The 14,053-nt window shown below is 46.6% G+C and overlaps 1 protein-coding gene across 1 annotated transcript in view; it reads right to left on the bottom strand.

Annotated features, from left to right (window-relative positions):
* Pde3a (phosphodiesterase 3A) overlaps positions 1 to 14,053 on the bottom strand; it is a 127,311-nt gene that overhangs the window by 59,007 nt on the left and 54,251 nt on the right. Inside the window, 1 exon segment of the mRNA XM_070011655.1 lies at positions 9,503 to 9,553. Within this exon segment, the coding sequence (XP_069867756.1) occupies positions 9,503 to 9,553 (51 nt within the window).

Raw genomic sequence — 14,053 nt, 5'->3', positions numbered from 1 at the left:
ACACACACACACACACACACACACACACACACACACACACACACACACACACACACACACACACACACACACACACACACACACACTTCCCCCGGTGGAATCAGAACCTCTATTTCTTCCCAGATCACCCCGTTCTTGCCTTCCACCTATCCCCCCCCCATCTTGTTTTCACGAACTCCCACAAAAGGAGCAGCCTTTCAAGGTGCACCGTTTCCAGAAATTCGGGAACACAGAATTAGATCACCGTGCGCTTGCACAGATGGATCGCTTTGGAGAAGAAGAGAGTTCAGCCATGTTTCCTCCCCTGGTATAAGCCAGGCTCTGCGAAGAGAACTGTCAGAGGTACTTCCTTCTCCCCCATAAATAACCGGGCACCCCCCAAAACCCTCTGCGTGTGGGGTGAACCGGGAAGCTAAAAAGCTGTGTGACTTGGGAGTTGGACACTTCTCTCTGAGCTGTAGCTAAGAGATGGCATTTACGTCAAGCAGGCTTGGGACAGGAAGAGGCCGCGCTGTATTTCTGTTGGCTCAGGTTTTGTGAGAACAGCCATTCTGGCATGTTCTATGCCTTGCCCAGCTCTAAGACTGTTCCAGGAAAACCCACTCTTTAAATTAAATAATAATAATAATAATCGATCTTGCTTGCTTGCAGTGTTGGGGACTCCAAAAGTCTGGGGAACACAGGGATCGCGCCCATGTGTCTAATGACAGTGGAAGTGTAGCGAGGCATTCGATTTTTCCTGAGCTGATCTGTATTCACAGGTGAATTTCGGGTCTGATCTTTGCTATAGGACAAACAGTGCTCAAATCCATCTCCGTGAGAAGCCAGGCCGTGCGGGAAGAACCCTCAGGATCAGAATAACCGGGTCTCATGACAATTGATGTCTCTTTCTAGCTCGATACCTCTGGGTGAGTCCTCAACACTTTTCAAGCGGACGCCGGTGGCGTGGACGCCTGGAAATCCCAGCGACTGGACAGGCTAAGTTCGGAGGATCACCGTTCAAAGCAGCCTGGGAGGTGAAGGTACTAGACTTGATTTCCAATGAACTAGCACACAAAAAAAGCAGAGCTGGAGCTGTGGCTATAGTGGTAGAACACTCGCCTTGAGTAAAAGAGCTCAGGGACAATGTCCAGGCCCTGAGTTCAAGTCCCAGGATTGGCACAGTCGATACATACATACATACATGCATGCACGCATGCACACACGCATTGCATACATACATACATGCATGCATGCATGCATACATAAATTAGAGAGAGAGAGAAAGCCAACCTTAGCAGACAAGTCTGCAAGACTCCGACTCACAATAATCAGCAAAAGGCTGGCTGGAGCAGAGCTTAACTGGTAGAGCACCAGTCAAAGAGTTCAAACATCCAAAGTGATCTTTTCCATATTGATTACCATGTTCTTTAACTCTTTCACCATACTGTCTAAGCTCATGTTTTAAATATTATCTAGATTCCTATAATGTTAAACAGAATAACATAGTGTATGTATGTGTGAGTATATGTGTGTGTGTGTGTATATATATATATATAAAATCTGTAATATTTCCAAGCAAATTCTCTAATTGTGGCGTGTGTGTGTGTGTGTGTGTGTGTGTGTGTGTGTGTGTGTGTGTGTGTGTGTGTATTCATGCATGTGCCAATCCTGGGACTTGAACCCTTGATTTGCTGTTGCTGTTCGAAGCTAACGCTCTACCACTTGAACCACAGCTCCATTTCCGGTGTTTGGTGGCTCACTGGAGATAAAGAGTCTTCCTGATTTTTTTTATCCTTCCCCAGGCTGGCCTTGAACCGCGATCCTCAGATCTCAGCCTCCTGAGCAGCTGGGATGCCAGGCGGGAGCCACCGGCGCCAGCTTCCCACTAAACCACTTAACCCACACTGCTGACAGTGCCCAGGGGCGGTTGTGTGGTCTCCCTTGTGTTGCTTGTTTTCTGGGGCTGGGATTCTGGTGGCCTCAGGCCCCTGTCCCAAGCATGGCCCCTGTCCACAGAAAGAAGGTCAATCGATACCACTCCAAGCACGTGACTCCCGATGGAGACACGTGGGAGACACAAAAAGCCACGAACACCCCCCCGGGGCTCCTCTTTCTGCAGATTTGTTTTCCTGCCTGTGTGTATTGATCCTCACTGGAAGGGACTCCACAGCTTGGGCCTACAGGATGACCTTCCTTCAAGGTCATCTGCCAATTCACAGGCCCCTGGGACCCACACAGGCCCGCTCCACGGACGGTGGCCTTCTCCTCTCTTCTCTCTCCTCCTAGAGGGAGACATTTTGATGATCGCGAATGGGAGATGGGTGGTTTGCTTTGGGCATGAGCAGGAAGAGATCGGGGGTACTGGGGAACTAGGCTGGGCTGTCTGAGAGATGAACCCCATCTCTGAGAAGCAGCACAAGCTTCTGTGTCCTCACCCAACGACTGGCGATCGTGCAGACGTGATTCCAGCCGAAATTGCTGCTTTCTACGACCGTTTCGTAGAGTGTGGGGATGAAAATTTCAAGTATCCCAGGAGGCTCAGAGCCGGTGGCTCTCGCCTGTCATCCCAGCGACTCAGGAGGCTGAGATCTGAGGATCGAGGTTCAAAGCCAGCCTGGGCAGGAAAGGCCACGAGACTCTGATCTCCAGTGAACCATCAGAAAACCAGAAGTGGCGCTGTGGCTCACGTGGTAGAGCACCAGCCTGGAGCACAAGAGTTCAGGGACGGCGCCAGGCCCTGAGTTCAAGTCCCAGGACTGACCAAAAAAACTCACAGAAACAGTGCTTTCAGCTTTGAGCCTGATGCTTAGGCCTGGCTGAGGGTCACACATCCGTTCACCACGGTGCCGGGAAGCCGGGAAGCCCGCAGATTCGCCCGTGTAGCTGATTTGCCCACCAGGGCCTGAGGCTCTGCATCAACCCATCCCCACCCCCCAACGCCCCCACTGCCATTTCACTACCGGCCCAAGGCCTCCCTCCCTCCCTCCCCACGGAAAACGGTTCTTCAAGAATGTATAAAGAACAAAAGAAAACACACACACACACACACACACACACACACACACACACACTAATGGCCTCCTCCTGGAAATGTCATCTCCGGCCTTCGCTTGGTATTCACTGGGAACACCGCCAGGGGAAAGAGCTCTGGGAGTTTATTTAGCATTTAGCATCTTTCCTATATTTGGGCCATCTCATGTGGAAGGGGGAGGGGAGAGAGGAGGGAGGGGAGGGAGGGAGGGCCAGGGAGAGGGAGAAAGAGGGAGGAGGGGAGGCAGGGAGGAAGGAGGACGAGAAAAGAGGAGGAGGAGGAGGAGGAGGAGGAGGGAGGAAGAAGAAGGAGGAGAAGAAGGAGAGGAAGGAGGAGAAGGAGGAGAAGAAGGAGGAGTGGAGGAGGAGGAGGAAGAAGAAGAAGAAGAAGAAGAAGAAGAAGAAGAAGAAGAAGAAGAAGAAGAAGAAGAAGAAGAAGAAGAGGAGGAGGAGGAGGAGGAGGAGGAGGAGGAGGAGGAGGAGGAGGAGGAGGAGGGGGAGGGGGAGGGGGAGGGGGAGGGGGAGGGGGGAGGAAGGAGAGGAAGAGGAGAAGAAGAAGAAGAAGAAGAAGAAGAAGAAGAAGAAGAAGAGGAGGAGGAGGAGGAGGAGGAGGAGGAGGAGGAGGAGGAGGAGGAGGAGGAGGAGGAGGGGGAGGGGAAGGGGGAGGAGGAGGAGGAGGGAGGAGGAAGGAGAGGAAGAGAAGAAGAAGAAGAAGAAGAAGAAGAAGAAGAAGAAGAAGAAGAAGAAGAAGAAGAAGAAGAAGAAGAAGAAGAGAAGAAGAAGAGAGGAGGAGGAGGAGGAGGAGGAGGAGGAGGAGGAGGAGGAGGAGGAGGAGGAGGAGGAGGAGGAGGAGGGGGGAGGGGGAGGGGGAGGGGGAGGAGGAGGAGGGAGGAGGAAGGAGAGGAAGAGAAGAAGAAGAAGAAGAAGAAGAAGAAGAAGAAGAAGAGAAGAAGAAGAAGAAGAAGAAGAAGAAGAAGAAGAAGAAGAAGAAGAAGAAGAAGAGAGGAAGAGGGGAGGAGGAAGAGGAAGGGGAGGAGGAGGGAGGGAGGGAGGGGGAGGGGGAAGAGGAGGAGGGAAAAGGGGAGGAGGGGGAGGAGGAAGAAGATGGGGAGGGGGAGGAGAGAGGAGGAAAAGGAAGAGGAGGTAGAAGGGAGGGAAGGAGTAAGAGGAGGGGAGGGGAGACGGAGGGGAAGAAGGAGGGGGGGAGGAGGACAGAGGGGAAGAGGAAGGGGATGGGGAGGAGAAGAGCGGGGGGGGGGAGCTGAGCGTCTGTGAGTTCAAATCCCAGTACTGGTGCATGCATACACACGCGCGTGCGCACACACACACACAGGCAAAAGTGTTTTGGCTTTCAGGATTCAAAGGCAGCCCAGGCAGGCAAATCTGGAAGCCTCTGAGCTCCAACTGAGCCAGCAAAAAGCCAGAAGTGGAGGCGTGGTTCAAGTGGTGGAGCGCCAGCCTGGAACAAAATACCCAAGTCAGGGCTTGAGGCCCTGAGCTCAAGCCTTAGTTCTGACACGCACACACACACACACACACACCACACACACACACACACGCATGCGCACACACACACACACACACCCCTCTGAGGTCCGCTCACAGTGTTTCGCTCTTCCTTCTTTCCCTGTGCTGATCACGGTGGGTGCACAGCCCGATGACAGTGGGTCAGCCATCAGGAAAACCCACGCCGCACCGTCTCCTGCTTCCTTCCAGAAAAGTCTCTCGCATCCTAACGCTGCCCTCCAAGGGATCCCGGGATTCACGGTTCCCTCTGTGGTATCCTTAAGCTTCTAGCACATTCTCAGAGAGTTCGAGTCCAGGACCTCCTCTCTGAGCGGAAGAGCCGTCCCCCCTTCCCTCCCCCTCAGGACCCGGCCTTCGTCTTTCCACATGTTCCCCCTGCAGACCTGGAGCTCACTCCCCACCCCAAGAAGGGGAACTTTCCAGAACCAGCGCTTCCCTCTGCTCTTCCTCTCTCCAGGAGTCTCCACAGCCTCAGCTCTAGTGGAGAGAAGTGTGCAAGGATTTGCACACGCAGCCTTCCTCTTCCCCCTTCCCTTTCCTTTCTCTCCCTTCCCCTCTCCCTCCTTCCTTCCTTCCTTCCTTCCTTTCCGCTTCCTTTCTTCCTTTCTCTCCTTCCTACTTCCTTCCTTTCCTTCCTTCATTTCTCTTTCCTTCCTTCTTTCCTTTCTCTTTCCCTCCCTTTATTTCTCTCCCTCTTCCTCTCTTTCTCTCCTTTCCTTCCTTCCTTCCTTTCTTTCTTTCTTTCTTTTTCTTTCTTTCTTTCTGTCTTTCAGTCTTTTTCTTTTTCTTAATTTCTTCCTTTTTCCTTCCCTCCTTCCTTCCTTCCTTCCTTCCTTCCTTCTTCTTTTTCGTCCTTTCTTTCTTCCTGTGCAGCTGTCCTGGGGCTTGAACTCAGGGCCTGGGCGCTGTCCCTGAGCTCTTTCACTCAAGGCTGGCTCTCTACCACTTGAGCCACAGCACCACTTCCAGTTTTCTGGTGGTTCCTTGGAGATCAGAGTCTCACGGACTTTCCTGCCCCAGGCTGGCTTTGAACCTCGATCCCCTCAGATCTCAGCCTCCTGAGTCGCTGGGATGACAGGCAGGAGCCACTGGCACCCAGCCGAAACCTTTTCTTAGCTTTACTGCCCCCCATCCCATGAGCACCCCAGCCTCCCCTCTGCCCTCCACACAGGTCCCCGGATCAACACTACTTCTTCCAGACCTAAGGTCCAAGCTCCACCCTGCCGTCCATCCTGCCCTCTCTCTAGATTACCAACCACACGGGGCGGCCTCTGGGTGGCTCCTTCCCCTGGGGGAGCCCCCACCCCAAAAGTCTCCGTGAAGAAGTGACCGAGAACACTCACACAGAAGCCCCAGGTCTGAGTTGCACTCAAAGAGTATTCTCATTCTCCTCTCCTCTGTGTAGTTCTGAACATTTCCCCTTCCATCCAGCCTCCCTTCTGTATATAATATACACATACAGTCTCAATATATTAATATTTATATACTATAGAAATATAGAAATACATCAATCTGTTGCAGCCATAATTAAATTTATATAAACATAATATGCCTAATCCATATTTCATGTACCACATCATTCATCTATTAATAAATGACCATCGTAGATGAATTCATCTATAAATATTTGTATATGAATAACGCATATCAATAAAACATTGTCAATAATATTATACCGGATATAACGCAGAACATATACCAGGAACACGTATCTATGTAATATGTTACCATAGCTCTCGTGTGCGCAACGTCATTATTTGTATATTTGATGGTGACCACACGGGACACACCGCACAGTGTTAGTGTCAATTTCATACACAACCACGGCTCCACTTCCAACCCTTATCTGTGACCTTCGTCGAGAGCAACAAACGCACCATTCTGTTTTACTGTCTCATGAGTCCAGGATGCAGGCTGCGTGCTTACAAATCCATCATAAATTAAACTAACTGGACATCGGGTGTGAAACCGGCCCAGGAACTCTGGACAAATACTAAAAGAAGAAAACGGGCACCGGTGGCTCACGCCTGTCATCCCAGCTACTCAGCAGGCTGAGATCTGAGGATCACAGTTCAAAGCCAGCCTGAGCAGGAAAGTCTGTGAGACTCTGATCTCCAATGAACCACCAGAAAACCAGAAGAAGACACCTGGCTGAGATGGTAGAGCACCAGCCTTGAGCGAAAAAGCCAAGGGAAAGTGTGAGGGCTTTGAGTTCAAATCCCAGGACCAGTACTTGTGCACATACACACATGCAAGTGTGCACACACACACACACACACACACACACATGCTTAACAGATAAATGTTCCATGCGGTCTGCTTGAAATCACCTTTGAAAAGCGAAACAACTTCAGCTACACCATAAAATAAAAGTAAGCTAAGAAAGGATTGATGATCGAAAATAAAAATACAGTCTTTTTCCTCCCGCAGAGTCAGAGCAGAGATGACCATTTACCCATCTGAAATTCCCCAGAAACACCCACATGGGTGTCCAGGATCTTGCTTTCCTTTCTCATTTTTTTTTTCTTTTCCTTTCTGGCAGGTTATGTTTTGGCTTGGGGCTTTCTTTTTTTTTGGGGGGGGCGTTGGTAACTGTCCTATGACTTGAAGAACCGATGGGTTGAAATATTAATGTATCCTCCACGTGGACAGCACCCAGAAAGCCCCGCGCATGCGTGCTCCTGGAAACGAAATGGGAGCAGATGTGAATTGTCTCAACTTTCGCAACCACCTGAGACAGCCAAATGCTCCCAGACGTTTCCGCAGGAAAGAATCTGGTGTGTGTCGTTGCTCGTTTGTCTACAGGAGTGCAAGCCCCGGAATTTTAAATTGTTTGTTTAAAGTCAACCCCAACCATTGGACTCTTTCAAGAGTTTTCAAAATTCACCTGACAAATTGCCTAATCTCTATCTAAAAAGATGAGCTACAGAAATGGCATGGCAATATTAAAATGTATATATACATGCAGGGGGGTATATGTGTTATATACACACATTTATATCGCATGATATATAATATATAGCATGCAGAGGGCTGGGAAGGTGGCTCAGTGGTAGAGCGCTTGCCTTGCATGCCTGAGGCCCTGGGTTCGATTCCCCAGCACCACATAAGCAAAAAGAAAAAAAGCTGGAAGTGGTGCTGTGGCTCAAGTGGTAGAGCACTAGCCTTGAGCTGAAGAGCTGAGGGACAGCGCCCAGGCCCAGAGTTCAAGCCCCACGACCAGACCCCCCCCACAAAATAATAATATATAGCATGTAGAATATATGAAATGTTATGATAATGTGTCATATTATCTGTATATATTATTATATTATGTATGTAATATTGTTGTAGAATATATGTTAGTATAGTATATTTTATAAATATATAACATAGCATACAGTATATATTATTATATTATCCATAATAGTATATAGCTATATCCTCATAATGTAATATATGATATATAATATATAGTATATATCAGACTACATGATCATGTAATATATAGTGTATATACTATATATTATAACTCCTATAACACAATTACATTATAATAATTATATATCATTATAATACATAGGGTCTACTTGATCATATGTAATATACTTAATATATAAGACTATGACATATGGGATATATTATACAATTATATTAATATAAATATAAATATAAACTGCATTATATAATACTATATAATATAGTAATATATAATATGTACAATGTATAGTACAGGCTATATTTAATGTGCAATGTATAATAAATATACCATATATAATACATATACCTCCTGTAGATGAGATAAACGTCATATATGATGATATGTATTTACATGAGGATATAGAGAGGGTGGGGAGAGAAGGTCGGCCAACAAGGACTCCAGCTTTAAGCTTGCCGTGACTCAACTGGACTAGTTGACACCAGCTCCTGCTCGAACCCATGTGTGGGGCAGGGGGAGGGAGAAAAATCCCAGCTTCTAGAAACTTCAGTGGAAACAACCAATGGCCAGTTGAAGAACACTCAGGAAAAGCCCACAGTCTGCAATTCACTGAACACTTACTATACCCAGGACTTCCTTGGAGAATGACATACAGGAACAGCAGAGGTTTAAAAAGAAAAAGATGAAAAAGTCCCCCAAAGTTCATCTCATGTGTACGGGGAGCAAAACAGGCTGCTATGAGAATGATTTCCATGTTTCTTACACACTCACACTCACACACACACACTCACAGAACCCTTAAGAGGAGAGATCATTTTCCCAAGTGTAAAACTCAGCCTTGATTCTGTCAGACCCAGTCATTACAGCAGAGCAAAACAAATCCACATTGTCTAATTAGGTCATTAAAGCACGTATATGCGTCATGGAACCTTTTCTTCTGACTTAAGACAGACAGTGTAGTCCATGAGAAGAGTCTGCGACTATAGAAAGGTTTAGAATTGGTTTTTCCCCCACCCTCCACCACCCCCCCCCCAAAAAAAACGTAATAGGTCCTTTCATCTTTCCATTTCCCTTTGCTGGAAGACAGTTAATTCTGAGACAGAAAGAAGAGAGAGAGAGAGAAAAAAAAAATCTTCTAATGAGTGCAGAGTTTAACCCTGATTCGATTTCAAAATATTTAACCAGAAACAGGAAGCTTTGGGGAGGAGGGGAAAGAAATACATGGAAAAATGATCAAAGGCAAGGAATAAAAATCAAGAGAGTGGGTTGTGGCTCAAAAATGCAATCTGCAGAGGGTCAGATGGATATAAAAGAAAGAAAGATGTAGAAACATCGACTGCTCGTATAAACACAAGCCACAGAGGATGCCGGGACAAGTCGTTAGGATGAATGAATGGACAGCCATCTACTCTTTTTGGGGGGGGGCTCAAAACGCAGATATTAATGAGAGCTGACCCACTGTGTGAGTTCACGCATCTCAGAAAACTCAGGGCTCAAAGCATGAATTATAACAACAACAACAACAATAATAATAATGACTCTTACCTGTGAACCCCTGGGCCCGCGCTTGTGTTCCCATTCTGATTGTCCCATCAGCTGCCAAGATAATAGGATAATTCTGGTCAATGGAATGCTTCAGTTAGGTAGCAAATATCTTCCCCATTTCATTGACAATGCAATTCATTCCCAGACCCAAGGAAATAAAGGTCCGGGTGGGAAGCTGGCATCTCAACCTGTTTTATGTTTTGAAAGGAAGGCAGTCATGAATACATTTTCCGTTCTTTTGGTCAAGAACAGAGAGATGGTCAATTCGTCCAAGCTCATTTGTAAGTCTAGAAAGCTCCACGGAGCATCAGGGAAATATTCTGAGAAACCCCATACCAGCCTCTAATCATCTGATCGTGAATGTAAACCAGCAGGTTGAAGCGATTTAGTTATTTTCAAATAAAAAAATAAAAGCATGAGTCGCAAGGAGCAAAATTTATGTAAAAAGAGATGGTTCCTCAATGCTACAAAATGTACGTGTTTATTTATTTTTGTCACCGAGACACTGCAACATGATCATGCTATTCCCAGGGTCGGAGGGTGAAAGTTCAGAGCCACGTGGCTTTTAAGACAGAATATCCATTTCAGAAAAAAAATCATTTAGGGAAAGAATATTCAGGAAGCCAAAGACAGCAAGAGAGAAATGAAACTAGCAGAGATCACCAGGAAATGTAAACCCTGTCCAGGTGACTCCCGGTGACTCCCGCCTGCCATCCCAGCGACTCAGGAGGCTGAGATCTGAGGATCGCAGTTCAAAGCCAGCCTGGGCAGGAAAGTCCATGATGCTCTTATCTCCAGTGAACCACCAGAAAACCGGAAGTGGCGCTGTGGCTCAAGTGGTAGAGCGCCAGCCTTGAGCTGAAGAGCTCAGGGACAGCGCCCAGGTCCTGAGTTCAAGCCCCAGGACTGACAAAAAGGAAAAACAAGTATCAGACAGCTAGATATAGGAGGTGGTAAAGTTCAACCAAGGAGCATCTAAGGGGCCTGCTGAGAACATTCAACTCAGCACAATGACAGGAAGTACAGTTCTGCCCACGTACTCTGACGGGTTCAAACTTATGGAGGGAAAACCAAAATTTTATCTGAGATAATATGTAGAAATCAGCTATGCTGGATGAACAGACCTAAAAGTGTATCTCTCTCTATATATATGATATATAATATGTAATATAGTATATTACATTAATACTACTATGTTCATATAATTAATAATATATCATACTATATAATTATAGTTAATTATATAATTATATATTATATTATGTAATATTTACTATAGTGACCTTTATATATCATTATACAAAACATATAGCAATATGTACCCTATTATATATTTATATATATTCTATATACACTATATATTTTATATATACTATATATTTGTTATAATAATAGTATGATATATTTGTTATGATTCTATATTTTATAATTATATATTATATATTTGTTATAATATACAGTATATATAAAATGTGCAATTGACACATTATAGAATATATAATTCTTGAAAATCTCTCATATATGTATTGCATATAATTATATTAATTACATCTATAATATGTCATATATGTATGTATTTTACATACTGTGTATTAACTATTTTATATATTATCTATAACATATATGCATTGATAAAAGAGCATACTGAAAAAAATGTGATATATAGTTTATATATCACATATTCTATAGAATATCTAACAAAATCATATATTATCTATGCATTATACATATATTATACATGATCGGATTTACATATTATATATATGTATTTATCAAATGGCATAGTGAAGGAGGAGGAGGAGGAGGAGAAGGAGAAGGAGAGGGGCAGAGGAGGGAGGAAGGAGGGGGAGGAGGAGGAGGGAGGGGGAGGAGGAGGAAGAAGGAGGGGGAGGAGGAGGGGAGAGGAGAAGGGAGGAGGGAGGAGGAGGAGGGAGGAAGGAGGGGGAGGAAGGGGGGAGGAGGAGGAGGAGAAAGAGGAGGAGGAGGAGCAGAGAAAGAAGGAAAGAAATACAATAATTGCTACATATCATATTATTTAAAGGGTGATGATGATGATGATGATTTGCCTGTATTCAAAGCATAGCTGTTGTGTTGTGTTGTGTTGTGTTGTGTTGTGTTGTGTTGTGGCACCAGGCATTTTCTGGCTCCACCTCTCACCCGACATTCCTGCCTAAAAACTCTACAGGCGGGAGCCACCCTGCCCAGCCCCCGGGAAGGCGGCCTACAGGCTGACCCGAGACCCCACAGTGCAGACAAGGCCCAGCCTGGAGTCGTGGAGCACCGCCGGTGCATGCAGGTGAGACAGATCAGCTCCTGGGTGGTTGGCTGGCCAGGAAGGAAACTTCTGGCAATATCTGGGTTGGCACGAGACGTGGCATTCAAAACCACATGGTTTTAAAAAAACAACAACTCACTTTCTTCCCTGTATTCCCTTCTCTTTCCCACAAGGAAAAGAACCTCGTTAATTCAAAGCAGATTGAAGCCAAGGGCCAACTCCACATCAGACTGCAAACTGGGTCAACAGGTATCTTTCCCCCCAAAAGTGGGGACAAAAATCAATCCAACTCCCACACAATAGAGGATCCCACTACACGGGGTACTGCTTTGGCCTTTCCAGTGCTAGGAATAGTTTCTAGTCTCCTCCTGCTTTGAGTATCTCATTTAAACCTCCCCTTACCATCACCACCCCCATGTCTTCAAAGCACCCCAAAGACCTGGCTGGCTTTCCCAAACTACCACGTTGATGACATTTGAGTCGGGCTCAGAGAGACAAAGGCCGGCGTGGCTTTTCTCTCCTCCGCAGAAGTGAAATTTAAATGACAGACGCAGGTGACAGTTGCATCGTTTCATACACAAGGGCTGGCTGGTTGGTTTTTGTCGGTGGTGGGGCTCGAACTCAGTGCCTGGACACTGAGTCTCCTAGTTTTGAGCCACAGCACCACTAACCGGTTTTCTGGTTTGTTCCCTGGAGATCAGAGTCTCAGGGACTTTTTCTGGCCTCGAACCACGATCCTCTAGATCTCAGCCTCCTGAGTAGCTGGGATGACAGGTGGGAGCCACCGGCACCCGGCCATAAATGATAGCTTCTAGGGTCTGCCTAGGGGAGAATTTCAGCGGTGTAAATCCTTTTGGAAGAACTCGTTGGCAGTCGAACAGAACAAACACCTAGGGAGAGAGCACCGAGCTCAGGAGACACTGGATCATTGTGGAAATAATGCACATACCCTAGGCCACAAAATAAATCAAGGAAAAGGATACAGCCACATCTCAGCTCAGCCCTGGGCCTGCTACCTAAAGCATGTTCTAGAAATCATAACAAACTCCTCTGTTAACTACACAACCGCTGCTGACGGGGCCAGCTATCACTGACCTTGGGACTCCAACCCGAGTTCCAACCAGCGGCTCAGCCCACCACCGCATTATTGGTCTTGTGCGTTGTATCTGTCTGGTTCTTGCTGTTCACGCCAGAGATTGACACCAGGGCCTCCCCTAGACACCCTCCCTCCCCCCCCCCATCCTACCCCCAGACTCTGTGCTGGAAAATGTCCTCCAGATAGCACGGGACCCTACATCCCAGCTGACTCAGGAGGCTGAGAGTGGAGGATCGAGGTTTGAGGCTAGCCACAGGCAGGAAAGTCCGTGAGACTCTGATCTCCAGTGAATTCCCAGACTAACAGCAGAAGAGGAGCCTAAATGGTAGAGCGCTTTGAGAAAACAGAGAAATACAGCAAAAGTGCTTTCTTTGAAAAAGGAATCGACCTGGATCATCAGCAAGGTTTGCAATTATGGGTTATACACTGGGGGCAGCTAATGAGGCTCAGCATCAAACACGTAGGATTTGGCAGTAAAGATGACTCCAGATAAACTTCATTGTGTGTGTGTATGTGTGTGTGTGTGTGTGTGTGTGTGTGTGTGTGTGTGTGTGTCTGTGTCTGTGTCTGTGTGTCTGTGTCTGGGTGCCAGTCCTGGGTCTTGAACTCAGGGCCTGGGCGCTGTCTCTGAGCTTTTGCACTCAAGACTGGTGCTCTACCGCTTGAGCCACAGCTCCACTTTGGGCTTTTTGGTGGTTAATTAGTAATAAGAGACTTGATGTCTTTCCTACTCAGGATGACTGTAATAAAGCCTCCTGAGTAGCTTTTCTTCACACATTTATATAAACCATCCTTTAAATAGCCAAGCACTGGTGGCTCACATCTGTCATCCCAGCTACTCAGGAGGCTGAGATTTGAGGATCGTGGTTCAAAGCCAGCCCTGGGCAGGAAAGTTCATGAAACTCTTATCTCCAAGGAACCACCAGAAAACTGGAAGTGGAGCTGTGGCTCAAGTGATATAGCACCAGCCTTGAGTAGAAGAGACTGAAGGTACAGCACCAAGGCTCTGAGTTCAAATCCCAGGACTGGCACACACACACACACACACACACACACACACACACACACATAATGAAACAAACATACTTCATTAATCTGCGGGATATTAAAACAAAACTAACGGAAGAGCTTTCTGGGGGTCACCAAGTTTAGGTCTCTATTTTAGCACACGAGAGTTCTG

Source organism: Dipodomys merriami, unplaced genomic scaffold (genome assembly GCF_024711535.1).
Source record: "Dipodomys merriami isolate MVZ:Mamm:240054 unplaced genomic scaffold, mDipMer1.0.p SCAF_84, whole genome shotgun sequence".
In the NCBI taxonomy this organism is placed as follows: Eukaryota; Metazoa; Chordata; class Mammalia; order Rodentia; family Heteromyidae; genus Dipodomys; species Dipodomys merriami.
Note: the sequence above shows the minus strand (reverse complement) of the source record. Positions and strands in the feature narration are given on the sequence as shown.